The 26402-nt window shown below is 56.5% G+C and overlaps 6 protein-coding genes and 1 pseudogene across 7 annotated transcripts; 2 read left to right on the top strand and 5 right to left on the bottom strand.

Moving 5' to 3' along the window:
- Positions 1 to 4687: 4687 nt before the first annotated feature.
- On the bottom strand, positions 4688 to 5278 carry GCG54_00015284 (annotated as a pseudogene). Its single transcript has 2 exons — positions 5254 to 5278; positions 4688 to 5178 (listed from the first exon to the last, which is right to left on the bottom strand). Coding segments are annotated over exons 1-2 (516 nt in total).
- A 1626-nt stretch (positions 5279 to 6904) lies between these two features.
- Positions 6905 to 9966, bottom strand: GCG54_00015283 (uncharacterized protein; the record flags this gene model as incomplete). Its single annotated transcript, XM_045415093.1, has 4 exons — positions 6905 to 7470; positions 7536 to 7834; positions 8341 to 8507; positions 8650 to 9966. 4 exons carry the CDS (start codon positions 9964 to 9966, stop codon positions 6905 to 6907), a joined length of 2349 nt encoding a protein of 782 aa, XP_045257462.1.
- Positions 9967 to 10744: 778 nt separating this feature from the next.
- GCG54_00015282 (uncharacterized protein) lies at positions 10745 to 12040 on the top strand (the record flags this gene model as incomplete). Its single annotated transcript, XM_045415092.1, has 1 exon — positions 10745 to 12040. One exon carries the CDS (start codon positions 10745 to 10747, stop codon positions 12038 to 12040), a length of 1296 nt encoding a protein of 431 aa, XP_045257461.1.
- A 597-nt stretch (positions 12041 to 12637) lies between these two features.
- Positions 12638 to 15028, top strand: GCG54_00015281 (uncharacterized protein; the record flags this gene model as incomplete). Its single annotated transcript, XM_045415091.1, has 1 exon — positions 12638 to 15028. One exon carries the CDS (start codon positions 12638 to 12640, stop codon positions 15026 to 15028), a length of 2391 nt encoding a protein of 796 aa, XP_045257460.1.
- Positions 15029 to 15126: 98 nt separating this feature from the next.
- GCG54_00015280 (uncharacterized protein) lies at positions 15127 to 16485 on the bottom strand (the record flags this gene model as incomplete). Its single annotated transcript, XM_045415090.1, has 1 exon — positions 15127 to 16485. The coding sequence occupies one exon, from the start codon at positions 16483 to 16485 to the stop codon at positions 15127 to 15129; it is 1359 nt and encodes a 452-aa protein (XP_045257459.1).
- Positions 16486 to 16820: 335 nt separating this feature from the next.
- Positions 16821 to 17703, bottom strand: GCG54_00015279 (uncharacterized protein; the record flags this gene model as incomplete). The annotated part of the gene is made up of 2 exons (XM_045415089.1): positions 16821 to 17479; positions 17568 to 17703. 2 exons carry the CDS (start codon positions 17701 to 17703, stop codon positions 16821 to 16823), a joined length of 795 nt encoding a protein of 264 aa, XP_045257458.1.
- A 3402-nt stretch (positions 17704 to 21105) lies between these two features.
- Positions 21106 to 21804, bottom strand: GCG54_00015278 (uncharacterized protein; the record flags this gene model as incomplete). The annotated part of the gene is made up of 2 exons (XM_045415088.1): positions 21106 to 21744; positions 21796 to 21804. 2 exons carry the CDS (start codon positions 21802 to 21804, stop codon positions 21106 to 21108), a joined length of 648 nt encoding a protein of 215 aa, XP_045257457.1.
- Positions 21805 to 26402: the final 4598 nt, after the last annotated feature.

The following is a 26402-nucleotide window of genomic DNA, read 5'->3' as shown; positions in this document are numbered from 1 at the left end:
ATCTGCTGTTCGGGCAAGCATACTCAGCTCCATCATTCCTCGCGCTGGATCCACGGGTCATCAACCTTGAGACAGGTCTGATTCATCAGCCCGATTTCTGCGGCAGGTACCACTATGGCGTTCGACAACATTGGTGGCGCTGATGTTGGGGAGCTACTGGGATTGAATGAGAACCAAGATGACGCTGTTCCCTTGGGCCAGATCCACGGCAATACGTCTGCAAGAGTTGCCCCATTCATTGGACCACTTCCGGCCGGCCATCCTGGGTACCAGCGAATGGGCTCACTGGCGTGGAGAACTGGGAACCAAATTGTGATGGAGGAGCCCGCCAACCGAATCGGTGCCGATCCGCCGCAGCAGATCGTATTGCTGAACCAAGATTACCAATGGGTGACAGTCCGCGTACTGTCTCGAGCAGTCAACTTCTATAACTTCCCGGATCGGAAGTCGTCAAGGAAAATTCAGAAGCAAATGGAAAGCACCGAGAACTCCTTCTACGTTGGGATTGAAGGCCGATCAATGACCCCTGTGTTTGCTGCTGGACAGTCCAAGGCTTCGAAGCGAGAGATCACCGCCGTTACCACCAAGTACAATCAGGTGAATTTCGCTAATGGATCCACAAAGGCTGTGGCTGGATTCAATATCCCAGCTGTGGACATGCTCAGTGGAGAACAGCAAATGCTCTTCATCAAGCGCCTGGCACTGGGCCCAAACCTGTGGCCGGAGGATGCTCCCCAGATTCAGCTCCCACCTGACGACACCATTCGAGCTTACCTTCGAAAATGCGATCAGCAATGGTCACGAGGAATTCCTCTGCGCCCTTTGACGATGGAGCCGACTGCGCAGCCCTCTTACGACAACTTGCCGACGACAGATCAGAATCTTTGGGATGGAGCGTATCTCTGGGTGGTCAACCTGAACAACAAGCCTATTCCTCGAGCCATGGTTGACAGAGTGGCTGCTTTTTTGGCTCGATACCCATATGATGTCCAATCATTGGAGCTGAGTGTGCTGCTCTGTTTTACGTTCTGGTACTACAGAAATGCACCACCTAAGACAATTTTGGAGAGTGCAGCTTGGGAGACAGAGGGTCGACTCCGTCCAAACGGGGGCCTGCCGCGAGTGGGCCTCGGCGAATTTCTGCTGCTGATGCCGCACTTTATCCGACTTCACGACAGCTTCGCCCTGGGCGCATATGCTCATCCGTTCCGATTTGTTGATGCCGCCCGACAAACCGATCAAGCTGTATTCCCGGAAACACATGTGATCCATCCAGGTGGAATTCACGACGGCGAGATCACGGACCTGATTACGGCAATGGGTGTCGAGCTGATCGATTTTGTGCGTGTTAGCCCGTCATCATGGGCTGGATCTTCCCTGCCGGATATTCAGGGCCGCTCAGTCTTTCCCGACCGCGACGAATCCATTTGGAGAGACCTGGCTTTGCCTGATGTTATGTCGGTGGGACACCCGGGCTACCAGGGGAATACGAGAAAAGATCCGAGCCAAGGATACAGACTTGTCGTGATGCCGGAGACGTTGGTGCCGGCTCATTGCCAGCGATCCGTGGTCCGACGCGGTGTCAGACAATTGGGGCCTGGTTCTCTGCAACCCTACACCTTGAATGAGGCAAAAAGATACGGCGCCGACGAGGAGGTGCCATTGCTCTTTTGTGCGCCAGACATTCAGATCCGGCGACCATATCAGGCTCTGCCTATCTCAGACAACCACGGCATTCCGCCCCCGTTTCCGTCATCCGACCCGATGCAAATCTTCGAGGCATTCCGACTGACCCGAGTTCCGTTTGAGCATTTGCTGCATCCTACTGACATCGAGAACCTCAGAACCCTTCAACGGGCAAGATGTGTTCAGATCCAAGTTGCAGGAGCGTCGATCGGGGATCTCTGTGTCATCCACCCGTTTGTTTTGTCTTAGAACAATACACCACTCAATAGTCAGGCCCAACAGGCAACAGTGCGCAATCTATTGGCCCGAGGCCCGCCATTGGTGTTACATCAATACAACTTGGCATTGCGAGACCGAGTGGGAAGAGCACAACGCGAGCGGGTACCTCTGGAGTCGATCCATGTTGGCTCTGACGCCCTGCCAGTGTGGGATGGTCTCCCAGCTGCGTTGGCAACCCGTCGGGATTCTGCCATGGTTCTGAATGAACCGGAAGGATTTCGCCAGAGGCGAAAATCAGTTGTGCTGATCCAGCGCCAACAGGAGCAGGAATTACAGGACATCAGAGCTGGTCGAGAGCTGTTGCAACAATGGGCACCTGGCGTTCCTATGCCGCCTATGCCGGAGCAACCGCCGGTGAGGCGTGCGATGAATGCCCCGAGCCTGCCGCCCGGTGTACCGGATGACCAGAACCGACCTGATCAATCACGACGATGGACCAGATTCGACCCCTTCATTTCCGTCAGGATGCAGCCGTTGCTCCAGCTCCGAACCCCTTGGCATTGGCGCCGAATGGACAGGTTCAGCTTGATCAATCACGGGGACAGGTTCAGCTTGATCAATCACAGCAGCATGATCGGAGTCAACTCCTTCAACACCACCAGGATGCAGCTGTTACTCCAGCCCCGAACCCTTTGGCACCGGTGCCGAATATATACACCCCACCGTCAGTATCCCCAGTGCGTCGAGAACGCCAGGTCGAAAGGGAGCAACCCTTTTGGGTCCGACCAGAGAATCAGCAGGTGGTACCTTTTGGACAACCGTCAAACCGGGCACAATCAGCGAATCAAGGAGTGGTGTGTCATGACCGAGTCATGGAGAGAGTTCTGCAGGTTCAGCAGCGATTTCGAGAACGCATTAACCCAGATGAAATCATCCTGGATCTGGAGGACTTGGATTTGGACGACAATCATAACTCTCGGATCAAGCGTGAAAGCACCCAGCCGCCTGGCCGCAATCGACAGGTTAAGCGTGAGGGTACTGAGCCGCCTGTCCGCGACCGACAGGTTGGGGCTGTCTTCATTGATCTGACTGATTGGCCTGAAGTGGTGGTGACGGAGCGCCGCCGACAACTTGGAGCTGTTACAATGTCTCCAGATATCCAGATCCAGAACGTGCGCCGTTCATACATACCTGCTTCCCGAAATGAACAAATTACTTACTCAGCTGCTACTCCGGATGAGCAGATTATCGCACGGCAAATTGACGCCGACATGGCCCGGAGGCCGCAAACCCCCCAGCTCAACTTGATCAGCCCCGACTGCTTACTTCTAGCTCCCGCAAGAGACAGCGTTCCGCCCGACTTGGGTCTGAAGGATCTCCGTCGCCATCAGTCGCCCAGCCCCGCAAACGGAACCGAGTAGACGGAATGGGATCACTGCTGAATCTTCGAAACTGGTGGAGACGTCCGGGAAATGATGGATCTGGTGGAACCGGAGCTGCTTGATCAGATCCGTATGGATTACTTGGGAGTGAGGCGATGAGCCTAAGGCGATGAGCCTGTTATTGTTTTTTTTTTCCTTTCCTTTCCTTTTTTTTTCTGACTTGCATCTGGACTGCGATGAGCAGTGAGCTCCTGGACTGTGATGAGCAGTGGGGCATTCTTGATACTGCGATGAGCAGTTTGGACCGGTACTGCATTCTGCAGTTTAAGCTGATGTTCCTGCGATGAGCATTTGGGGCGGTTTCTTTTCTTCTGAGTTGCGAATAGCTTCATTGACGAGGGCGTCAATTGTGTGGGGGGGACGCGTGGTGCTGAGTCACCCGGTACGTACCCGCCCGATAGCTCCTACTTCTGGGCTCCGACTGCGTAGCTAGCCTGTTGAGACTTCTTCCTAATACACACACACCTCTCGACTATCTTGACTTCCACCCCAAGGCGTGAGTGCCTACTATCCTACCATAGTCACTGAAGCATCGGCACTTGTGACCAGCCACGCACCCGCGCCATCGCCCAACTGGTCACGAGCCACATGCAGTCAAACACTGCACATGGCATGCTCACCATCGCAAGGTCGCCTTCGAACCTTCATGGCCCACCGTAGGAGTGAAAATTGCATCTGCAATCCAACAGAACAAGACTTGTTTGCGCCGGACACAATCATGCGGCGGGCTGTGGATGGTGAGTGGTCGGCGGCTCTTCTCGCAATTTCGGTGTGCATTGTGACGTGCATCGGTGTGTCCGGTATGTTCGGTGTGCAAACGAGCAAGATGCATGTGCTCTGAATAGATGCGATCAAGAATGAATGAGACAATCCCCGCAGCCTGGGTACTCGACAGCAGCGCCCACCCTAGGGCAATCAACCAAGTTTGAACATGATGATTGACTTGTTTGATTGGTTGAACTTGGCAATTTTACTTGCCTTCGCGTTGGATACATTCCCAGGATGCGTACCATCCTGGACAGATGGTACGGGCTGGTGCCAGACAGCGGCATTCGCAGCGTTCCTCGCAGGGAAGCTCCTGCTTAAGGAAAATTCGCACTGCACAGCAGGTGGTCACAGTCACAATAATTGCGCGGTACCATATGATCTGGATGGTATGGGCTGGGATGCCGGGCGGCGAACACACGTTTTCAGGGCTACATATCAACAGCGCTCTGCAGCTGCATGAGTCTGACCAGACTTCCAAGGTCCATAATTCCACAAATCAGTGCCCCACACCCAGAATCCATCATGTATTGCGTTCCTCCGCTCGAACCCAAGCGCACGCCCAGGTATAGCGGTTAGGCGCCTGGTGGCTTGTAGTCGCCATCATCGTCATCGGCATTGCGGCGTTTGCGCTTCTTGCTTGGGCCGACGGTGACGCTGCCCAACCGGAACTGGGCCAGCTGGACGCGGAATGTGAAGCGAAGTCGAGCCAACCAAGCGCGCTCAGTCAGGCCGGTCCGGGCAGACATTTTCGCCCAGTAGGCAGCGACAACGTCCAGGTCGACTCGCTTTGAGAGCTTCCACTTCTCGACGGCACCAGTCCGCACCTTGTACATGACGATGAGGCCATTCTTGGGGTGCACGCCGGCGCGCGCGTTCGTGATCACGGCGGCAGGGACTCTGGGACTGGTGGCGACGACGGTGTGGCTGTCCTTGGTCGGGTTCTAGACGGCTGCGGCGGCGCTGGTCGTGCTCTTCGTGGTTGCTGCCCGGGTCTCGGTCGGGTGCGATTTGTTGCCGTCGATGAACTTGAGGGTAGTCTGGTGGAGTTTGTTGCCCTTGTACGCTGTGAGATGGAAAAGAATGCGTCAATCTCCGATCAAACAGGCATTGGGGACTCTGTGGACGGGCTGGTACTCACCGGCAGGCTCAGTGGCAGGAGCCATCGTGGCGATGCTGATGCGACAACGGGGGAAATCTTGACCCTTTGGTAGGTAGGCTCTTGGTAGATAGAGCGACCTGAAGACTCGTCACGTCTCAGAAAGAAGCGCCGACACGGTTGGTTGGTTGGTCGCAACCTGTAGAGACGTGGAAGTGGGAAGTGTGAAGGAAGGAAGGAAGGAGTTCGAGAATCGAAGTTGACGCGAAGACAAACGGAAAGGACGCAGTTGGCCCGGGTACATCTCCCGGGGACGTACCTCGCCGCAGGCACCTGCCCTGGCCCATCGGTGTCGAGGGGTGTCGAGGGCCAACTGCCAACTTGAGGTGGGGCCAAGTGCCGAGTTCTTCAGGGACCACCTGCCAGTTTCTTCAGGGACCTACTGCCGATTTCTGGACTGGAATCGGCTATGTCCCTGAGGAGGTGAGGTGTCTACGGTACGTACCTTTGCTGGATAAGGTACCCAGATGAACCTTATCGGCTCGCTTATCTCGCACAGACAACTGCCACCATCTTTCCCTTGGCCAAAGGCATTGATGTGGGTAAGTGTACATCTCAGGGTGTACATTGGCCCACTTCTGTTTCTCAATCGGCTTTTTCCCATTCAAATTAACTTGATCCCAAAAACACCAACGTCGCCACCTCCGTTTGTGAGATCGCCAACTCGACGGTAACCATGCGGCCAACCCTGCTTCTCGCACAGTTCACGCCTCGTCGGCCGAGTGGCAGCTCCGATCCAATACTGTCGTCAACTTACCTTCCTACGCGACATTTCAGCGAGTCCAGATAGACGCGGGATCGAAATCGAGAAAGAGCTCGAGAAGAACGGGCGCTGACTGTGAAACAGCAGTAATTAATTGCGTTCGCAGAGCACACGTAATTCTCAAAGAACCGCATGTGGCCATGTTGACCAAGAGAGCGTCATGGCCTGAGGAATTGCGACCGTCCTACGAGGTCTGATGTCGCCCGTAATCTTGCTACTTCGCCAAGATCTCGAAAACGAGTCGTGACTTTTGCCGGAGCTGCTCGCCACCGGGCACGCAGGTCACAAAGCAATGGCATTGCGAACAAACGCATCGTCAATGTAACAGTGGGCTTGTCCAAGTAAGTCTTTGCCTTGGACTCGGCAACGTTGGCGTCCTCACTCTCAGATGAGGAAGAAAAAGTCGCTAGGTTGAGGAACTCCGGTAATCGTGTGAGACGGGGTGAAGGGCATGTGGTTTGCCTGCTTGGCATGAAGCAGTTGTTTGTCTTCGTCTGTATTGCTGATATGATGGCGGCAGATGAACTCGCAAGGCGCTTGGAATGCTGCCTGTACGTTGGCGCGGAGTCTTCAAGGTAGCCAGCGGCTGAGTTGTGTAACAGTTGAGGTATTCTCAGGACTACGGTAGGTCCCACACCTGATGGCGAAGCTTGCGCGGGAGAGACTCCATCGTCATGGAATGAATACACAGGCCAAGCGTGGAGAGACATTGGTAACTGCAACGTTCTATCGGATATGCTGCAAAAAGCATGAAAAGAAGAAAGAGGTAAAACCAAAAACCAAAAAATAACTAAAATAACTTCCCCGTGAATGATGCCGCCAGTTCCACCACCCAACGCTCGCTGCGTTATTGCTTCATGTCTCCAAACTCTACTTTTGTCCGTCTCCCTCATCCCATCCGCAAACCTCACCCACCTTGGCTCTCCGGTTGTGCACCCATCCCTGCTGAAGGTCCTTCTTGATCTCAGACTTGTAGAGCTGCTCTCCAGGCATAAAGTAATGTATGTACGTGCTACGGAATCCGGGGTCCATCAAAAGCTGAGCCACCTGGTTATAAAGTCTTCTCAGCGCTTCCATGTCCGCCGAGAGACGTTCAAGCTTGACCTTCGAACGCACATCCTTGTAGCTGATGAATTGGGTGACTCCAGACTCGGTGCTCTCTCTCGCACCCCGCTCCCCGATGATTTCGACCGTGATGTACGTCTTGTCTACGTCCTCCACAAGTCGCAGCCAGGCGTCCTTGATCAGCTTTTCCGCAGCGGCAGCCTTGGCGGCCCCGGCGGCGCCCCGTTGTGTGCTGGACCCGGGCGGACTGAAGGGGTGGCTGTAGGGATCGAGGCCGAGGAGCTCAAAGAAGGTCGGTGGTTGTTCGTGTGAGGGCACGTGAGATACGACGGCTGCCTCGATGGCGCAGATGTCGGCGATCTCCTTGGACACTGTTCATCATGCATTTGGTTAGCTGCTGACCGTAGATGTCTGAGTGGATGGTGATCTGTCTTACTCTCCCCCTTCTCGTTCTTCGCAGGCACTGGCACTGGCTTGGGTGACGGGGTCCGAGGCCAGAAGGTAAACGCCAATAGGGCAATGACCACGGCGCCAACAGGGGTCCACGATTTCCCGATCATCCTTTCCGGAAACGACCCTCCATCGCCAGATGCACAAGCTCCTCCTGAAGCTGTTGGGTTCTGTGCTGACAGTCTTGCTTTGTACCGAGTTCGTACGTCTGGGCCTGCGAGGCTGTCGTTTAACGAAGGGTGGAAAGGTCTCGACATAATGAACTTGTGGTTCGAATAATCAGAACTTCAGAAGAAACACTCCCGATGTAGTACGAGCAGGCAATTCTCTTATAAACATATGGCCTGCAGCGTCAAGTGGTTTTTGAAACCAACAAGACAATAAGCAAGTCAGATATCCCCAGAGGTTTCGAGAACATGACAGAACGCACATCCAAAGGTTGGAAATAAAGAGAGATTTCTGGACGAAGTGAGGATGGCCCTGAAACGAAATGTCAGTCACAAGTATAAATGCGATGACAAAGATGTGTGAAAGCATCACCGGTTCACTCCCAGCCACCCAAGAGTACTGCAGCTTTGAACGCGCATCATTCTTTGACTATCCGGCGTGAACTGCATCTAAAACAAAAAAAAGGAATGTTTCTATTGGGGAGGAAGCTCTAGGGATTATAGAATTTGAGAAATTTGAGAGATATGACCAATTTGACTGGAAATGCGAAAAGTAGAACACGCCAAACACAAACCCAAGGAAATAAGCATGTCGCATCGCAGCCGCTATCGTTCACTACTCACTTATCCGCACATTCCCAGGCGGGCATGACCCTGAACCAAGACTCCGTCTCTTCCTGAACTTGACGTAGCACAAGCAACATACCTTCTCGCTTTCCATATGCGTCTCGCGCCTTGCCCCGGAGCGTCGGTACTGTCATCTCAATGAGTTCTCCGAGGTGATGTATCTCCTGAGCTCTTCGTCAGTTGGGTCTGAAACCTCAAAGTTTTCTGTCCGGAGACATTGCGACGATCAAAGACTAACAGAAACAAGACAAAACAGAAACTAAGTGAGACAAGGATGGATCGACCGAGTAGAAACGCCAGACTCACCCTGTCAAGGCTCACAAGAAAGGCCGAGTGCGCCGCAGAGACGTCCAGCATCACCTGGCGCACCATGCAAACACCAGCCTCACTCGACTCAGCGGCGGCTCTTCTCTTCTCCACATCTTCATCATCACCATCGTGATTGCCATCCGCATCGCCACGGACTGCAAGCGACTTCTTCTCGACAGCAATGTCAGTCGCAAAGCTGCGAAGATCCCCCACAACAGCGTCGAAGTCTCCAGCGCCGAGTCCGCTGGCATGAAGATCATCCCAGTGCGCCTTGCGCTGCGCCCGTGCATCCATCGCGAGGCTCTCAAGCTCGTCCAGGAGGTTCAAGGTCACAGCCTGGTCCCTGCGGCCGGTCCAAAGAACGACCAGCCAGTCCGGAGTCCAAGCATACCAGCCGCTCACGGGTTCCTCCATCCTCGCAATCTCGATCTTGATGCGCCTGTTGAGACGGTGGAGCGCTCTGTAGGTTGTGGTCCGCTGCTTCTCGTAGGCCTCGTTGGTTCTCCTGAGGTTCCGGTCGATTCGGTGCGTGTCGGTGAAGACGTTCTTCCAGACACCGTCGCCCTTGGCCACGTCGGCGAGCTCCATGTCGCCCAAGACAACGATCTCTCGGGCGATGGCGGCCACGGAGGTCGAGACATGTGAGCTCTTGATGGCGGGGAATGTCCGACAAAAAGGCGGGAACGCGGCGTCTTCTAGAACCGCGGTCGAAGACGGAAAACCCGCGCAGAGGTCGGCGACGCGGGGGATGTTCCGGGCGATGAGGCGGTACTCCTCATTCAGGCACAGCTTGCGGTTGGCTGGAGACAGCAGGCAGAGGAGGACTGCAGAAATAGTCATCCGCCAATGGCGAAGAAGGAAGCCAGCAAAGTCGCCAAGTCTACCGAGCAAGCCGGGACGGCCGGTTGCATCGTCGGCATTGGTGGTGTTGTGTCTCTTACCATCGGCTTGGTAGTTGTGCTGATCTTCTTGGTGGATGTTCATATCTCCGTTCACGTAGTTGTTCGTCACAGCGACCGGCGTGGCAGCCGGGAGGGCACCGTGGGACGTCGGCGGAGAGTGCGCTACGTGTGAGTAAGTTGGGACAGGCACTTCTGGTTGAGGCCTGCTGATCACAGCGGTATCTAAATCAGGACGTTCCTGGGACTGTGAATGCAGAAGTGGCTCCTTGGACTGAGGTCTCAGGGGACAAGCCGGGGACCGAGGTTGCTGGGGAGTCTCAGCTGCATGATCTTGATGTGTGTCGCCCTCTGTACGTCTCTGCAGAGCTTTCATGTATCTCGCCATGAGATCTGGATCGGCCTGACGTGCCATGGTTGCGGGGAACCTATGCCAGGGGCTTGAGAAGACTGGGAGACAAATTTGGAAAGGTTGATTGATAGACCAAGGCAGCGCGAATGTTCTCAAGTGCCCCCCCAGAAGTTGCAAAGCACAATATGTTCTTGGTTCATATAGATGAGCGGTGACCCATGACGCGAGCAAGCCAGAAGAGCTGCACATCCTCTGTCTGATTGTCGTCTGAGCTTCACCATCATTCTATCCCAAATGATGTTCTTCAGATTAGCAACTCCCATCTGCTCTACAAATTCTCAAAGACTGATATCAGGGTCATGGCTCGTGGCTTGCGACGCGATGGGACTTTGGGTTTCAGGGGTTTCCTCGCTAAGGTGACTGGCCCCGTCCTATATGACATGCAGTTGGGGCTGACAGTTTGTAACTGATCTGAAATTGGTTCGTCAGGCGAGGGAAGTGAGGCGGGCGAGCAGTGGTTTCAGGCTTTTTCAGAGCTGTCATTGAATCCAAGACAGCTTATGCACAGACAAAGGCGTCCCCATGCATCATGTCTCGCCGATTCTGATGCATCACATCTTTCTGGTGACCGTAGAAAATGACAAGGCACAAAGAATGAGACGGAAGATGGAAAGGCAGCACCCGAAGGCGATGGAAGGCTCAAACGAATATTCCGCAGAAACCCCGCTCATAAGTCGTCTGTCACTCCCTTTTCTTTCTAGCGCCTAAGTCTCTCTCTCAATACATCTGACGAACCGTCACACCGATCGCAAGCGCAGAGACAGCATCGCAGCCGAAAATCATGGAGGGAAGCTCTCCGTCTCGCCAGACGGTCATCATCGACCGCTCGACCGACGCGAACGTCCAACGCTGTTACCAACTGCAGCGTTTCGCCGCCATCCTACAGCAAACCATCAAGGACAAGGGCGAGGACGCGCCGCAGCACTACGTCAAGACGGCCAACAGCGAATCTTTCAAATTGAACCTCGCCTTCGCCAAGAAGAACCACCTGATCAAGGACGTCAACGACGACAAAGTGCGCGTACCGCAGGAGTGGTTTGAGGAGGGCGACAGGAAGCTGGCCGCGCATCTCGGCCTACTCACCAAGTGGCGCAATTCCCTCGACAAGACAGTTGGAAATGGCGGAGCAGCCGCGGCCCCGGACGTCGAAGAGGTGGCTGATGCGGCGGTCGAGGATGCCTCTGTCCTTCCCGATGTTCCCAGCTCTTCGCATGCAGCTTCTGCGGAACAACAGTCAGGAGCACCAGCCATACTCCCAAGCCAAGAGGTGCTTCTTACAACAGCCGACTCTGTCTCTGTTCTTCCCAATGATCCTGGCCGCTTCTCTTCAGTATTAGCGGGACGACGCTCGGAAGCTCCAGCCGCAGCTTCAAACCGTGATGCGACGGCCTCCATCGTCTCGGGTATTCGGAGTGTTTTCGGGGGTTATCACGTCGAGGGTGGCTTTCCTCCGGCGTCGTCCTCATCTCCAAGCTTGTGGCAGACTGGTGCGGTTGCCGGCAAGACCTCCGGTCTTTCCACCGTTCCTGGCTATGCCTACTCCAATTTCGCGGGACAACACTCGGAAACGCCAGCCGCGACCGCAGACCGAGCAAAGTTCACTGTCGCGGGGGCTAACAATGCCTTTACCGGAGGTACTGTTCCCGGCGGGTTCCCCGCAGAGGATGAGGTGTCGGCGCAACAGCCGGAGGAACTGACCCCGGAGGAGTTGGCTCAGGAGATGGCCGACAACAAGGAGATGAGACGGTGGTATCGACAGTGGTACGCGCGCCACAAACAGAACAAGGCTGCAGCACGACAGCAGAACCGCGACAGCGCCATGGCTCAGTTCAACAACAGCGACGAGACACCGGTTACCCTGGCAGCATCCGCCCTAGTTGACGACAGCCTCAACAGGCCAGCGACCCAGAAGCATGCCAGGCGCACAAACACCCCAGCGTCATCCGCCATCCCCGCCCAAGTGAACGACCGCCCGAAGGGGCCAGAGCCTCGGAAAGGGCCCATGTGGAAGAGCAAGCCGGCGCCGGGACCCACGCTTCAGGTGCGGTCGAAGGAAAAGCCGGCTTGGAAGGTGTGATGGGGATGTGAACGCAAGAACAGGGCCCATGCGGAAGCTTGCACAGCGGAGAATGGCGAATTGGGCGGAAATGCGGCGGCGCTGGAGTCATATGGCTTGGCGGATGTAAGGCCAAGAAGGCGAGCAAGTTACCTTAGATAGACAAGGATGGATTGCAGTGGATCGTCGCGGTTGAAGTGATGGTGGAGAGATGGTACGGTACCCGTAGCTGTGTGGCTGAAATTGAACAACGGTGCGCCTCATGTGTGGCTGGTTTCTCTATGTGGCTTAAAGTGTGGTGGATCCGTCCTTGTGGCGTCCCCCATACGGCTTGCTTCCTCTGGCTCTTTTCTTTGGCTTCCCATCTGTGGCTTGAATCGCGAGTGGGTCCGCTGCTGCAATCACAATGCGATCAACAATGACTTCGGATGGTGATTGTCTTCTGCTTCTCGCCGCGACAATGAAGAACCAACCCTCCCTCGCTCTCGCGTTACACCCCAGCCTCCCACTCGACATGGCACTTACACCTCTCGTACTCATGGCATCCTCGGCCAACCTCGTCGTCTTCTCTGACCCGGAGGCACTCGACCAGACACCGAACATCTGCTGCTCCTGAAAATGACCACGAACAGCGCCCCAAGCAAACGCGGCAATAGCAACAGCAACAATGACTCTTTCGCCGCCCTTCAACTGTCCATCCAGCGACCAGGCCACGAGCCTCAGACCCTCCGACTCTGCTTCCACTCCGGCTGGCCTTCCCTCTCCGAGACGATCAGCCTACATTTCGACGGCCGAGACGATACCGATCGCAATACCTCGCGAGAACCGAACACGATTGCGAACATTGGACTCGGAGACGCCATCGGGTGCCAAGGCTCCATCCGCTGCATGCTTCTGTCTCCAGATTCCGAATCTGTCCACAATGGGGGATGCTGCCTGCAAGACTCGCCACCAGCATCCTCGCTAAAAGAGGCGGAGACGCAACATCCCGAGTTGAAGAGACGTCGTCCGGGCACCAGCCGCTCGAAAATACACCAAGCCGATGACTCCCTCAACGATGATGACGATGGCGATGATGGCGACACAACTGCTTTGCCAGTTAAGAGGCGGCGCTGTTCTTCAGGGTCCTTCGGGAGAAGCCTAGCCCCCATATCGGCATCGCCAGCTGCTCCAGAGTACAACTGCCTCGTTCACCTCGGTCTCGTCAAGCTTTACCCAACCGAACACGACGTCATTCTCAACCGCCTTCAACCATCCGTCATCCACCGAAGCCGAGCCCAAACCCTGCAGCAGCGCCTTCTCTGGCCCTTGACCTCTTACCTGCGCTGGTTCGGGAACTTGACCCGACTGCGCTCGATACCCCTGCGTGTCGCAGCATGCGCTGCCTTGGTAGTCGGTCTGGCTGCCCTACTTCGTGCTCTCCCACACCTGCCACTCGCTCGAGAGCGCCCATCTCAAGGCGGCCACACACACGCCTCTCCCTCTCCTCCTGTTCGCCACCTCGATCTACTCGCCCTCTACTCCGCAAACCTTGTCCGCTACGCTTCTGTGCCGAGGATCCTGTCTCTCGGCTTCGCCGCCGGGTCGTTGCACGAGCTAGCAGGCCGATATGCCCCGGAACCCCCCGCCTTCGCGTGCAACTCGGCCGGCCACTTTGTGCCAGAGGAGTACTTCCTGTCCGACCTGCGACTTGTTCTCCCTGACGTTATCTGGGACCTGAGACGCAACTCAGGTAGCACCGCCGACCCTCGCTCCAGCTCCGCCGATGACAATGTGGAAGATGGCGACAAGACCGCCCCATCCCTCGCCGCTCTTCAGGAACAGGTCTCCAGGGTCCTCTCCCGTCTCACGATTCTCAACGGCAAGATCCGAGCCTTTCCCAAGAACTGGTCTTCGGACGTGTTCCTCGCTTCGAGCTCGCGCCTGCTGGAGCTCGTCGAGGTCCGAAAACGCGAACCCGACGTCACAGTCTCGGCCAAGTACGAATCACCGGATACCACACCCGCCACCCTTGTCAGGCCTAACTGGTCCAGACTGGCCGAGGATGCTGACGTTCCGCAATCCTTCAGCTCAGCATGGGCGGCGTACATGGTCGCACGAAGCGAGCGGCGGTCGCCTTTGCATACGCCTACACCGCCGCAGCCAGGCCTCTCGTCCTCTACCCCGCCAACCGATTCAAATGGACAGGACAGGATCAACAACACCCATCAGAGCCTCTTGAAAATGGCCAGGAGGCCACTTGTGACGGTCAATCTCGACATTCCCGGAGAGGCCGCGCCCGGCCACCACGACCACGGATACGCCAGGGTCCCTCGGGAGCAAGTGCTGGTTCTCTACGCTGCCGTCCTCGACGAAGCTTACGCCCTGCTCTCAGACATAATCGCGCGTGTCAATCAAACCGTCGCCGTCGTGCCCGACCCGATACCCCCGAACGTGGCGCCCGACGAAGGGATGCGCTCACTCCTCGACAAACCCCCTCAATACGGCATCGCACGGATACATCGCGCCGCCCCGTTCCTACGCACCATCGCCCTCGCGCGCCTGGCTGACATGCGGGACCGGGCTCGCTCGGCAGTCCTCGTGCTCCGCGACGTGGTCGCACGCCAGTCGCCGCCCATCGACCCTGGCAGCGGCGGTGGCAGCAGCAACACCAATAGCACCGTGTCTGGGCCTGCAGCGACCTTTCCCGGGTGGCCAGTCATCGCCGTCGACATGGAGTTCGCCCACCAGTGGATCCGGACGGAGTATGAAGAATGCAACCTTGCGACCAAGATGAGGCAAGTCAACTTTATGGCCGGCGTCGACGAAATCGAGAGCGAGGATGAGGGCGGCCGCACACCTGAGGGCCTGGTCTGGAGCAGGTGGAACATGGAAGACGACCGGGAGGATCCCTACATGCGTGAGAGGTTGTTCTGGTGGCAGCGGCGGTGGCGGCAGGTACCCGGGCGGCGGAGCGATGGCGGCGCGCTGGGTAAGGTGCCAGGTGTTATTAGAAGCTGGTTTTCCTAGCCAACGAGACTTGTCACATTCCAACTACTTCCCTTCTAGCTTTACAAAAACGTTCGAGTCCATCCACGCGCGGTGAAGCACGAATACACACACACAGGTCATCCAGCATACTCAACCCCAGCAACACGATACAGATTCCGGATCGCCGTGCTGCCATCCTGAGGCGAAGCAAGCACCAACGAGATGGCCGCCAACCGCCGCTCGATCCCAGCATTGGCCACCGCAAGCATTCTCATGCGCTGCCTGACCTCCTCCACCAGCTCCTCCCTCTTATCCTCGCTCATCCTGCTGCCCGCGACCCCAGCCGTTAGCAGGAGCACGACCAGGGCACACCGGTGCATCTTGATGTAGATCTTGGCCTGGTCACTGAAGAGGGTGAATGGGGCGGCGCCAACCATGCGCGGACGTGTTTGAGTTCGGGCTCGGGTTTGGGTTCTAGGGGGCATGAGATCGTCTTGTTGTACTCGGGGCCTCTCGTCTTCTTCTTCGTGGCGGAGCAGCAATTGCTGCTGCTGCTGTGGCGGCGGCGGAGGAGGAGGAGAAGGAGAAGGAGGAGGACGGGGAAACGGCGTTCGGTGACGCTCACGCTGCTCGGCTGCTCTCACCATAGCCACGTACCGGTCACTGAGCGGACTGGCCGGGGTGGCGGCAACGACTGCAGGAGGGGAGTTGTCTACCACCGCGATGGCGGACGAGCGCGGCGGAGTCTGTGGTAGTGCTCGGCACTGGCGATGCTGCTGCTGCTGCTCCCAGGTTCGCGGTGGGAGCGGCGGCGGTGGTGAAGCGGGAAGACCGAAAAGAGCAGCGGCAGTCGATGAGGGCATCTCGAACGCGGCCAGGTTCTCCTCCAGCGTGGGCTGGGACCCGAAACCCGCGACGTCGAGCCAGGGCTCGCTGGCGGCCTGCTGGGGGCGGAGGCGCGGAGTCGCAGGCGGGGATGACAGTGTCTGGACAAGGGGCGCGACGACTTCTTCTGCGTCTTCGACAAGGGGGAAGGGCATCGGCTCATCCTCATCCTCATCATCAACATCCCGCGGCGGCGTCGGCGGGAGTTGCAGCGGCGCCTGTTTGCAACCATCCCATCCCGGTTTGGCCCAGGAACTAGTGTACGCCTCCCAGCGCGCCGTATGCTGGTTCTGCAGACCGCGGGCGAGCTCCACGTGGCCCTCTTTGGCGAGCTTCTTGAGGCGGTACTGGAGGGAGGACTTCACCTTGGGAGAGATGATGAGGGTGGCCTCGGGGTCGGCTTCGTTGCTCAGGCCGTCGCGAGCGAGGAGCAGGTTGAGGATCTCGAAAAAGTAGAGCGTGCCGTAGTTGCCCAGATGGAGGCGGTGGCGGGCGAGGTGTGCCTCGATGGCCATAATGTCGGCGGGCCCCCAGCGGATCTGGATGCTGCTGGAGCCGACGAGGGTGACGAGGTCGATGTCGCGGAAGGTCTGCTTCTTTGAAGCGGACATTGTGACTGCAGCACTTGGATCAAGGCAGCATGGAGGAGAAGGGGTCTTGGGAGATGAGAAGGTAAAAGGAGAGGAGAGAGAGGGATGGTGGACGTTTGCTAGTTGCGTTTGCGGGGTCATTGTGGTGGTTAGGGTGGTGGTGGTGGGAGAGACAAAGGACGGCAGACTGCATCATCACCTTGCATGCATGTCCAATATGGCAACGAACAGCTGGGCCTTGGGATTCCTGCAGCTAATGTCTTTTCGAATCGCACTACTAACTAGCATGATGGATTAATGGCTGCACTACCTGCTGAACGACAACCACCCATACAGGTCTCGTTCTCATTGTTGCTCTAGAACAGGTTCATCAGGTCATCAATGTCCCGCTCCCTGGTCGCCCGGGCTGTCATCCTGCCCTTGCCCTTGCCCTTGACTGTCTTCTTGGTTGTCTTGGGCTTGGCCTTGGTTGGTGTCGACTTGGCCGGTGAGGACTTGGCTGGTGTTGACTTGGCTGGTGTTGACTTGGCTGGTGTCGACTTGGTGGCCTGGGGTCGATGGCGGCTGGGGCCGGCGACCACCTCCGGCTCAGGATCAACGTCTTCGACGCCGTGCCGGAGCATTTCGTATAGAGCCAGGCGCATTTCCACCTCCGCACGAGCCGTGCTCTCGGAAGACACGACAAAGTTGCGAATGGCAACGCGCACTCTCTCCTTGTTAACCATGGTCTCAGGGACGTCTTGCTCCAGTTCCTCCTCCTCCTCTTCCTCCTCTTCCAGTATCTCCTCCTCCTGCTCTTCCTCCTCCTGCTCCTCCTCTTCTTCTCCACCCTCTTCCTCCTCGTCAACCAAATCAACATATGTGGTATTTCGTCGTCCGGCGGTTCTCTTGCTCGCGGGGGCAGCGGTGACCGGTCGTCGCGTCGGCGCGGACCGTCTCACTTCTCGGAGGCTTGTCGCTGCGTTCAGGGGCTGACCCGGGAGACGTCCACGAGGCTCCGACCGGGTGCTCCTCACTGTAACATGTCAGTAACATGTCAGCCATGGAAGAGGAAGGGCGAGAGTCGCAGGGGGAGAGGAAGAGGGAGAGGGTCTTGAACGAACAGTCGAAATCATCGCGCGTGAGCAAGAACTTGTTCGTGATAAGCTCCTTGTTTGCGTTGACGAATGCTTGGTACTGTTCGTCGCTGATGTTGCTTGGCAGCGAGCTCAGGTGGGAGAGGTCCGTCTGTCGAGGCATTTCTGCGTGTCTCATCCGTCTGGATGAAGCATTGAGAGGCTGCGGTGGCTCTGGGGAGGGAGGAAGAGCGGAAGGTGAAGGCTGGTGGTGGTGGTGTTGTTGGGATTCATGGATGGATGGCGTCCGTTTGTCGTTGCCGCCTTTGACTGGCTGGAACCTTCTCCCGTCTGCTGGGTTCTGCCAGCCCTGGTCTGCATGGCAGACGGCTCGCGAAGATACCACAACATTCGGCTGAGGGCTGCCAGAGGATACGTCAAGTGGTCTGGGCCCTACCCGTCAGGCGGTTCTGTTGTGATGTCTAGCGAAGTTCATCAACGGGCCATCGTCGCTGGGCCGCATGCAGATAAGAACCCCCACCCGGGCCATATCCTGCAGATCAGTGGGTGGCAGCCCGTGCTTCAGGGCACTAACCTCAGGGTCTAAGGCAGTGCTGTCGGGTGGGCCCAGGTCGGCAGCACCTCCCTACCAGCCAGGTCCCACTCCAGCGCTAAGCATTCAGCGCCAGAAAACGTGCGTCTGCCCTTAGGTAAAGCCAGCCGCCGCGGTCCCCTCCCCTGATCCTGCCTGGTGCTCCAACAAACAAAACGGATGCAGGGACTCAGGGAGGGGAGGGTATTTGACCACAGCCAACCAGCCATCTGCATTTCCTCCCACCTTGGCATCTGAAAGGTCTTTATTCCTGTCGAATTTTCGTATTGAGTGTGTTACGAGCGTATGGGACCACCTGGAGGCGCGCGAGAGCAGTTGGTGGTGGTAGAAGCGCCCATTTGACCGTTCCACCCCCGCACCGCCACAGGGCCGCCTCATCATCCCAAACGCCACACTGTGACCTCATTGTCTGTACCTGCATGCTCTGGCCCAAGCTCCGGCCCATGCTCCGAAGCTCCATACCAGTCAACCGTTCAACTGCCAAAGAAAGAGGACATCGACTGGCCACTGTGACCTTGCTGTCCTTGCATGTCTTCATGTGGGGAGACATCACTGCATATTCGCTGGTCGGTCCTTCGATCAATCCGGACGGGGGGCCCAAAGGTAGGCTCTTGTGACTTAGGGTCATCGCTAAAGTGGTCTTGACGGTTCCGTCTTGGACTATTGATTGTGTTTCCCTTGATCGTATCCGAGTCCCCGATTGGCGGGTTTTGGAACGGATCGCCTTCTTCCTTGGACCCTCAAGAGTGGCCGAGGATCATTGGGCGGTTGTTCATTCCGATGCGGCTGTTATGCAGGGACTTGACTTCGTTGCGCAGAGTTTGACAAGGTCACTGGCGGGTGGGCAGGATGTTGGTGACCTTTCAGGGCCTCCCCTCTACGCCGTGGCACAGGTGCAGTCTGCGGGTGGGGCTGGGATGCCGACGCGCCCGTCGGCGCTGATCGAACCAGGCTAATCGGGTCTGGATTTCCCAAGGTGTCGATGGAAGATGTTTGATTGAGTGCTCGGTAGTCAATCAAGGTAGTGAGCACCTGAGGAGTTCAAGACGAGACGACACGGCTGAAGGTCAGGGTATGACGGACGACCTTTTTGGCGGGAAGTGGAGGTTGGAGGGACGCTACCTACGGTATCTGTTGGTAGGTAGGGCCGTGGTGGGGGCGGGGTAATTGTACAGGAACCACCAAAGACTTCAGGTGGGAGCTTTCGCGGTGCTACAGTCGTAGCAGCAATTGGATGTCATTAACGTAACAAAAGGTCCAGGGCAAGTGCAGAACCTTGATGCCTTCCAGACCATGAACCGGACAGACTTGAAGGCGTGCACCCCAACCATCATGACTCACCCCAAGCTGTCCTGGGCAGGTACCACCCACGCAGGAGTTTCCTATGCTGAAAAAGTCCCCACGAAATTGGGGACTTTTCCTGCAAGCCACTATCCTCAGCCTCACTATGCACCTTGTCGCCAGGGGACTTGACGAGTCGCGCCGTCGAGGCGGCCGCACCATGTTTGCTGAGTCTTGTTGATGTCTCCTGCGCAAGACGTTGCCCAGGCAGGCCAGGTCATTGGCTGCAAACTCTCAATCTTGGGCCTCACGCGTTCTCGCCCGGTGCAGCGGGCCGTCCGAGCTTTCTATCCCATCGCATCGCGTCTTGGGGTGTCGTCGTCATCAATTGGGAGGATGGCGACAGCAAGCATTCATGGCTACACAGCTTGCATCCGGTTTCGATGCAAGCGCAACACAGAATGCCGTGCATCATCAGATGGCAGCGGTCTTTGAGGGTGGCTGCGATCGAGACCATGACATCGGATTGGCGTGGCTGCTGACCGTGCTCGCACCAGGTCATGGGCAGCTGTGATTGGCGCTTGAGGGTCCGTACCATCTTCTGCGGATGGTACGGCTCTCTGATTGGGCACACCGCCACAGCTTTGGACCCCGCTCAAAGTCTGAGCCAGGCGCATTGGGAAAGCAGACGCGACAGCAGCGGGTGGCAGTGCAGCTGGTGCTGACATAAGACAGTGACGAATCGGGTACTGTACCCCCTTGCAGGAGCATGGTTTTCGAGTGCTCCAGCTGTCTTCCTGCAGAGGCACTCGACCCTTTGACATCGCTGCCTCTATTACAGGTTGGCCAAACCTGGCATTCACCCATTCTTCCATCCCATCTACGACTGACAGTCCTTCCGGTCAGTTTATCTGCCTCGACACCATATGCCAACTGCTACCCTCGTCTGCGACGATGCCTCCCGCGCCCCGGCGCCCTCTCTCCCCGACGACGATCACGACACCCTCCTGCCACGATACTCTCCTCTTAAAGCTCCAAAATCGTTGTCAATCCAGCACGAGACACCACCCGGTAGACTTCAAACTCGAAACAAGGCTCATTGATCCCTCCTCTCGCCAGCGCATCCCCTGCGGCTCAGGGGAATCTACAGCGAGCTGCGCCCTCGCACGACCCCGATTGTGCGTCAGTCCTCCATCACGTACCCTGGACATCGACTGCATCCTCCACAGGCCCCGAAATGGATGTGCTCGCACTACGAGCCGCATTTCCAGGCACATACCATCGAACGACGACACGGACTGGTCCCTACCTTCGCCCTCCCCCATCCTCCTTCGCTGCGGCAAGACCGGCGTGTCACAATCCTACCTCCGCCCCGAAACTCCGACAATTCTTGCCATGATCGCACCCCACGCCCAGCCTCGGCCTTGTCGCCGCCCTCTGCTTCGAGACCGTTCTGCATCGGGTTCACGCTGGTCCCAGTTGAGGCTGACTCTAGTTTCAACAAGCCGATGGCTTAGCTGGAGGCCCCGCGAGCAATCATTGGATCCTGCTCTACATGGAACACGAGAACACTGCACAATGGAAGCTAGTGGTCACAAGAACCGAGTTGATTAAGCATTAATCTCAGGCAAGGCGCATACGTTGAGCGAATCGCCGCGCAGGCGAGACGGCCGAACTTGTCTAGGCTGACGGCTACAGACACATCTTCTCCCAAATGTCGTCAACAAGCGCATCAATCGCATCGTGACGTCCTCGTCTTGCGACCTTCCTCTTCTGCTTCCTCTTCTCCCGAACGTTCGAACCTGTCTCTTCTACCTGTTCGACAAAGCCCTCCTGCGAACCCGAGCTTCGATCCATCGTCATTGCATCAGCGTTGGTGCTCGCTTCGATACCGATCGTAACACTGGTGGCTGCGATGGTGCTGGGATGGAGCTGCTTGACTGCGGCAGTAGGTCCAGATGGGTGGACGGCAGGAGGAGTGGTGATGCTGCCCTTCTTGACGGCAAGCTTGAGGATCGTTTCGACCTTGTTGGTGAACTTGTCCTCGAGGACTCGGTCGATGTACGGAGCGTGGACCTTGGTCTTGGGCTCGGCCCCGGCCCTGACCCCGCCACGGGGTTTGTCCTCCGCCGAGAACCGAATGCCGCAACTGGCCGCGAGCTGAAGAATCCAGCGGCGGGAAGGCGGCTCGAGCTTGCCGCGCTGGATGACGGCGTCGATGACTTCGCGCTCTGTCGCAGGGCAGAGTCGGAAGCGGAAGCGGCGGCGGTTCTTGAGGTTGTCTTGGTAATAGGAGATGGGCGTGCCGCAGATTGCGCGTGCGCCGGGACGCTGGCATCAATCAGTCAATCGTCGGTGCCATTTGGAGGATTTTCTTGCTACGTAGGTCATAGTTACCTGGGTATGTTTGCACATGGCACAACGCTTGCGCTTGAGAGCTTGTGTTCGGAGACAACGGGCTTGCGTGCTCGTGTGGACGTGTGTACGGGTGCGCAAGAGGGAGAGACGAGCGTCTCAAACAGTCCGACCTCTCTAGCTTTAAGGCAGCCGGCTGTTTGCTCGATGCTTCTTGCGATGCCCTCAATCCAGGTCCCGATTTCCACGGAGCTGGAGCGGTGGGCACACCGCCGAAGGGTTCCTGCATACTGGTTCAAGCCGCATCCCGCGCGCGAACATGTTCGTCGCAAGCATCCATGGCATGAACATGTTCACCGCTGACGTCCGTCAACGGGAAGCTGCGGTAGTGTGATGCCGGCAGACAGCCCGTTCGTCGGGTCCGCACCCTCCCCCCTCCACCCTTTGCCTTCACCAGATGGAAAACCCCGAACTGTCAGGTTCTGTATGCACCACAGCTTGCGTTGGCAAGGCGCTGGCTTCCACTCTCAATTTTTGTGTATAAGAAGAGTGGCTTCGCTGTTGATGGTCCCTTCTTTTCCTTTTTCAATCAAGCATCTGGGTTCTCTGACTCTGATGGATGAATTATTGGGTTTCGGTGTCACCGTGTGTAGCAAAGTCCTCTCGCCCTTGGAAGCATCCCTTGCTCTTAGAAGCATCTCGCTCTTGGAAGCATCTCGCTCTTGGAAGCATCTCGCTCTTGGCAGCATCTCTTGCTCTTGGCAGCATCTCTTGCTCTTGGAAGCACCCCATCGCTCATAGAAGCACCGCTCCTAGTAGCATACCTTGCTCATAGTAGCAACTCCCTATGGATGATTTGACTGCCGCTGACGCATGCGCATGCAGCAATGCAGCGGGTAGGTCCCGGTCGCGGGGCATCTTCAACCCCGCAAGTAGGTTCGTGCCTCACAACAGGACCTGCGTTTGAGCGTGGATGACTAAGGTGAGTCAGTCTGCCGGGACACGATGTAATAAATCACGTAGAGTACTGAACCATTTACATGCATGAGCCTGCTGCAACATGCGTCCATGCAGCATATCGTGATGAAGAGTGTTAGTAGGCCGGCCCACCAGGACCGTCCTCGCCTGCTGTGCATCGCCGACGAACATTACCTGTAAAGTGCATGCATAACGGCCTGTGTGTTAATTTGTAGGTGAAGGCACTCGATGCAACTTTGGCTACGCGCACCTGCACACCGGCCTTGCATAATATGCATCGTCACGCCCTGCCCGCCTTTTGCTCCTGGGGCCAATAATTACATCCTTGGGGAGAAAAGTCTCGGGGCGGAAGGATTTGTGGTCACATGTAGGCGGCAGTTGGACGTGAGCAACTTCGGACGGACAGGCGATAGTGTGGTCGCAGCTCGTGGAGGGTAGCGTCGACGGGCGGTGCATCATGGCTTAGCCTCTTAGACGTGAAGGCAGCGTTTGCATCTGCTTGCACACGATGCACACGATTGCGGTCAGAGTCCACCATCAGAGGCTACGCAGAGGTTCTGGATCGTAAAGCCAGCAACAAATTGGCATAATGCCGCCGCCGCCGCCTGCACGGCATGTCCGCAGCTTCTCGCTGGTTGTTGGAACTACGATGGTGATCTCAGATGCCTGGCCTTGGCCTGGACCCCCAAGCTTGACATCACGCTTGAAGACGGCATTCCTACACCCTCTCGTCCCGACCTTACCATCCTCTCTAAATGAATGCGCCGGTCATCATAACACATCGATGGACAGAAATCAGCCTGGCGATATCGGTGCATGTCTCGTGGAGCAGGTACCGTCGATGCCGCTGCCAGCCTCCCAGTCGAGCTCGTCGGCTTCAAGCCTGATTGAAGTCACCGCAATGTCATCCTTTATCTATACCCTCGCAGACAGTGCCTATCACATACGACCATACCCATTGGAAAACTCGGGATCCCGTCCGCTCTCCCATAGATAAGCCAATGAGGGCTGGAGTAGTAGTCGGGTCGGTGACGACCGGCGAATGCCCGGTGTTGTATGTTTCTTTTTTTTTGCTGGCTATGGCAGTGCTTATTACACCCAAGGCCAGCCAACTCAACTCAGGACCTTCCAGTGTGTGTGTGCATGGACGTCAGGGCTTGAGAAGACCTCGCGCCCAGCAGTATCTGACTTCGGTTGGGGGTGTTTGATGGAGAAAGAGGCGGGGAACTGTCTCGACCGGTCTACGTAGTACAAGTGCATCTTGGGTTTTCGCGCGCAGGGAGAATTCGTTGGTTCCTGACGAGGAAGGTTTCACGGAAGAGGATATGTTGCCGACCTATTCTGGTTGAAAGTTAGCCCGTTTGTCCCTTCTCGCACCAGACTATGCTGCAATGGCTTGCTGAACATAGGGAGCGACTCAGCTTCTTAGTGTTTGCGACGACATTGTTAGAGTTGGGCGGGTTGTTCGATATGAAGGAGGTTGTGGCGGGGAAGGCCATCTTTCCAGCGCGGTCCCGCCCAGCCTTATCGGTCCAAGCATGTCAACTCCGGGATCGACATAGGCGGCTGCGCGATTGCGACCATCCCAGTTGCCCCGACAAGGTAGATGATGATTCCAACGTCAACACGGCCGACCGATCCCATCAACCCAGCAAAACGCAGCATCAATCAACCCTGATCAATCCGATTCGCAGTACTCGACAAATCTTTCGACCGTCCGACTCAATTGATCCGAAGGGAGAGGGGGTGCAACACCAACTTGGAGCGAGAGGTTCCTCGTCATGCTCGTCAAGTGGGGACCACAGCTTGCGTCGGAGCTCGGCTTCCAGGGGATCGGCACTCGTGTTGCGGCATGCTCATCAGCCTCGCCGGGTTCGCCATCGGTGGATTCGTGTATCCGGGCGCGATATGTTGGGTTGGAGGGCTTTTCAAGCAGCACCAACCAGGAAAGCCGATTGCAAGTGCGTTGAGGTAGTAAAGATGTGGGCAGAAAAGATGCCAGAAGCTCACAGTCTGCCTCTGCTCCAGCACAGACCATTGCATCCTTGTAGTTTGACGGGAAGCTGGTGCGATGCTTCAATTTGACGGTCTGCAAGTGCACTAAATGCGTGCAAGTTGTCGCAGTCGCGTGTACGACTTTTCGTTGATCGCACTCATAATGATAACTGCGAGGGTCTTCGATAACTTTTGCCTGGCCAAAGCGGCGCGATTGGCTTGGCTGAGTAGCACCGACTAATCATGTGGTAGCGATGACAGACAGTGAAAGCGTGGGAGCATTGTCCTGTGTGCCACTGTGTTGTCTTGTGGCCAATCAGAGACCCGTACCATCCTGGGCAGATGGTATGCCCCGCTACGCGCCAATCACACGTAGCCCGTGACAGTACTAGCCCGTCCAACGACCATCTTCCCGGAACCGGGTCTCACGGTCAGCCCCAGGATCGGCGAGTAACTCTGTAATCCGCAGCGAGATTGCATATTACACACTTGGCCTGTCGCTCATGCGTTCAGCTACAAATTCGACCTGAAGTGACTGGCAAACAAAAACCTCTTGTTCTGAATCGCGGCAGTCTCTTCAACGCCAAATGGACGAATAAACCCATCTTCAGGGCTGCGTTCGATCAAACAGGAGCTTCGGCCCTCGGACCTGTCTGTTCGACACTCGAACGGCTTGCACTCGGCTAATTGGCTAGGTTTGAAGTGATCTGGTGAATTTTATATGTGATGTATGAGTTGGCGGTATGGCTGCGGGCACCTACGTTTTGCATGGAAACTTCTTAGGGGTCGAAGGTTCGAAGCTTGGGCTGAGCGCCCTTTTTTCTTGGCCGGGGGCCGGGACATTGTGGGGCGTGCGGACCCGTGGCCGGTTTCCGTGTGGGTCCTGTCGGCACCCGGCCCCTGGACTGATCCGGATACCCTCGTTCCGATCGACCTACTCAAATCGCGACCCTTGTGGATGTGACTATTTAATACTGGGAATAGTCTCAGTTTGATGGATTAATTGTTCCGGTTCGTTGGGTCTATTCTGAGTGGATCGATGCCCATCACACGTCGTTCAGTATCCGCCAGCTTCGTTATAATCAGGGCTTCACATGCTGGTAATGTAACGCTTGACCACTTGTTCGATTTAGTTGAATGCATCAATCCTGCCCGGCCTCGGGTGTTCCATACTGTCAGTCTCGCCAACCGTTCCGAATCTGGAGCCAACATTCATTCATTCGCCTCGTCATTTGCCAAAACGGCGGCATCGCTGTGTCAGACTACGACTGCCAAGAAGAAAAAATCGTTCCGCGACAAGTTCTCAATTCACCAAGGCCATCAAAAGTCGAGACGCAAGCGTCCCTCGTTATGCATTGATAGATAGCACCGATTGTTTGCGCCTTGCCTTTGCTCTGACGATGTATTCTAAGACTTATGTTCTTTCAACAGATCTTGGGTGAAGCTCAATTTGTTGCCCCGACAGGCACCAAAGCCCCCCGAAGTATGTGAGAACGTGCAATCCATCAAGATCAAGAAGAATTACAACCACATATAAGCGGTCAGCGTGTGGTGTAAAATATTTTGGGTTCATATTGAAACCAGACTTTGTGATGGTGAATGAGACCGCCACCTTGGGCGGATGTCTGGCACGGACAGGAACAACCCAGGCCGCGTTTGTT

The sequence above is a fragment of the Colletotrichum gloeosporioides genome (assembly GCF_011800055.1).
Source record: "Colletotrichum gloeosporioides strain Lc1 chromosome Unknown consensus_99, whole genome shotgun sequence".
In the NCBI taxonomy this organism is placed as follows: domain Eukaryota; kingdom Fungi; phylum Ascomycota; class Sordariomycetes; order Glomerellales; family Glomerellaceae; genus Colletotrichum; species Colletotrichum gloeosporioides.
Note: the sequence above shows the minus strand (reverse complement) of the source record. Positions and strands in the feature narration are given on the sequence as shown.